At 47.5% G+C, this 2,475-nt stretch overlaps 1 protein-coding gene across 1 annotated transcript; it reads left to right on the top strand.

The window, feature by feature from the left end:
• The first annotated feature begins 1,563 nt into the window (after positions 1–1,563).
• LOC145402052 (uncharacterized) lies at positions 1,564–2,199 on the top strand. The gene has a single exon (XM_080274149.1). The coding sequence runs from the start codon at positions 1,564–1,566 to the stop codon at positions 2,197–2,199; it is 636 nt and encodes a 211-aa protein (XP_080130275.1).
• The last annotated feature ends 276 nt before the right edge of the window (positions 2,200–2,475 follow it).

Below are 2,475 nucleotides of genomic sequence, written 5' to 3' on the forward strand. Positions count from 1 at the left end.
ACTCTATATCGTTTATTTTTCATCCACAATTCACCAATAACAAAGTCCTATATTCTATTCAGTTTAACTAGGCGTAAAGTTGCCATCTCTCCTATGTGACTAAGAGTTGTAAGAACAGATTAACACTAGCATATGAGGCCAGTCATGAAGAAGTGTTAAATACAGGATGCAAGGCCGTAGCATTGTTCTTCTGTCACCGAATTATGCGAAATAAGCTGCAAAAGGGCAAAGATGTGCCCCAAATGAAGGTAAATAGACAATAGGATCGAAAGGAGGCTTCTGAGGGGCTGTAGGTTGTAACTTTAGGTGTCATAACTATGATCTTGATAAGATGTCACTAGTGGTTGTCGTAGATGGCCATTTGCTCCACAGACTATGTGTAAAGGCCGTGATGGTAATGCCCACACTCATAAAAACATTGACTGTGGTGTTGTAGATTGAGTCGTATTCTAAATAGCTTGGAGATTTCACAGACCCTCTTCCTTACCAAGTTATTTTTATACATGTAATGGAAATATTATTTTCTATGTAATTTATACAGTCTGTGTTCATATACGAAATAGAGAGTGCACTCAAAAGAATAAGCAGTCAAGGATTAGGTGCCTCTAACATGACAAAATTGCGGATTAAGATGTCAAGCTGTTCAAAAGTTGTGATAGATGTCTATCTGCTTGACAGAATACGTGAGGCAGTCTACGCAGAAGTGTGGAGGTTGCCCGAGACTCACTCATGCAGCTGTCACCTCACCAGGCAAAAAGAGCTGTGCTCCATCCATCACTAGTACCTCCATAGAAAGGGTGATACACCCCTGACCACCCAGCAGTGTCACCACCAGCAGTGTCACCACCAGCAGTGTCACCACCAGCAGTGTCACCACCAGCAGTGTCAGCTTGCAGTGTCTTCCCAGTAGCACCACCCAAGCAGTGTCATCCCCAGGGATATTACACCCAACTGTGTCACCCCAGTAATGTCACTCCCAGTAGTTTCATCTCCATTAGTGTCACTCCTAGAAGCAGTAGTGTCATCACCAGCAGTGTCAGCAGCATGACTCCGAGTGAGGTGAATGCCACAGGAAGTAGAGCTATCTGTTACTCAGTGCAAGCAATGTTGTAATAGGCCAAAGTAGTGATCGATAGATGAGTGAGATCGATGCTGCATGAAGTAGTAATCCTTTGCTAAGGAGTGCTCCTTCGCTGAGATCAGTGCCTCGGTAAATACGGTCGAAATCTGGTGCTGAGATCAATGCTGCATCAATAGCTATTTGGTGCTCAGTGAATTCCGCGCAGTAGAAGACCTAAATAGTGACTGGGTGCTCAGTGAGACTGATACTACAGGACACCTAAATAAAAAGTAGTGACTGGGCACTCAGTGATATCGTTGCTGCAGTAAGTGGTGATCTGTTGCTGAGTGACGTCAGTACAGTGAGTGCAGTAGCGATCTGGTGCGGTGAAATCGATGCTTCAGCAGGCTTTAGTAGTAATCTTTGGCTAAGGTGAATGCTGCAGTAAACAGCGATCTGGGGATCAGTGAGATCAATGCGTTAATAAATAGTGATCCGAAAATATGGTGCGGTGTGAGGGCGAGAAGGAGGGAGGGGAGGCAGAGAAATACAAGCTGCGACCGCGCACGCTGAAGCGACTGCAGCAGGAGGCAGGCAAGGTCCTTAGAAGGTCAAATTCACGTCCGGCGCCACTCTCCAAGTACCGAAGGAAGACTGCCAACGCCCGGGAGCGGCACCGCATGAAAGAGATCAACAAGGCCTTTGATACCCTTCGTCAGGTGCTGCCCGAGAGTGTGGAGGTGGCCGCGGCCTCATCCACCATGACAAAGATAACAACACTACGGCTGGCGGTGGACTACATCAGGGCGCTGAGCGATGTCCTCACTGCACACCCACACACTATCACTCACACTGTCTCCCTCTCAACTTCACCCTGCCTTAGCCTCTCGTCTTCATCCTGTTCCACTCACACTGACCCTCATACTACCTCCCTACCTATCGCACCCTGCCTTAAGTCGCCCTGCCTCACTCTCCCCGCCTCGCCCTGCTTGCCGCATCCCTGCCGTGACCTGGACGACCTGCTCTCTGACGACTCCTGCCTCTTCGACGATCCCCTGGACATATTCTACGACCTGTCACCCTCGTCACCTCAGGACCCCTTGCATCTCCTCGGCTTCACCACCGAACTGTTCAGCTAATGCTGAGCTTATTCAGCTGGTGTTCATCTTGTTCAGATGGTGTCCATCGTGTTCAGGACAACATGCAGTGAGTGAGAATGAAATAGGTGCTCTAAGAGGTCCTTATGATGACTAAGAAATCTTCAGGCGATAGCAGAAATATGAAAAGCAAAAACAAAAACTCAGTAGAAGTGTGAGACGAAGAAGAGAGGCAGACACTTTTGTTTCTAATAGTTAACGACGAACAGACTGTTCCAAGATAAACGAAATCGTCCGACGACAGCAAGAATGAAAGTG

The sequence above is a fragment of the Coenobita brevimanus genome, chromosome 57 (assembly GCF_032717465.1).
Source record: "Coenobita brevimanus isolate Jiangsu-jjx chromosome 57, ASM3271746v2, whole genome shotgun sequence".
Taxonomy (NCBI): domain Eukaryota; kingdom Metazoa; phylum Arthropoda; class Malacostraca; order Decapoda; family Coenobitidae; genus Coenobita; species Coenobita brevimanus.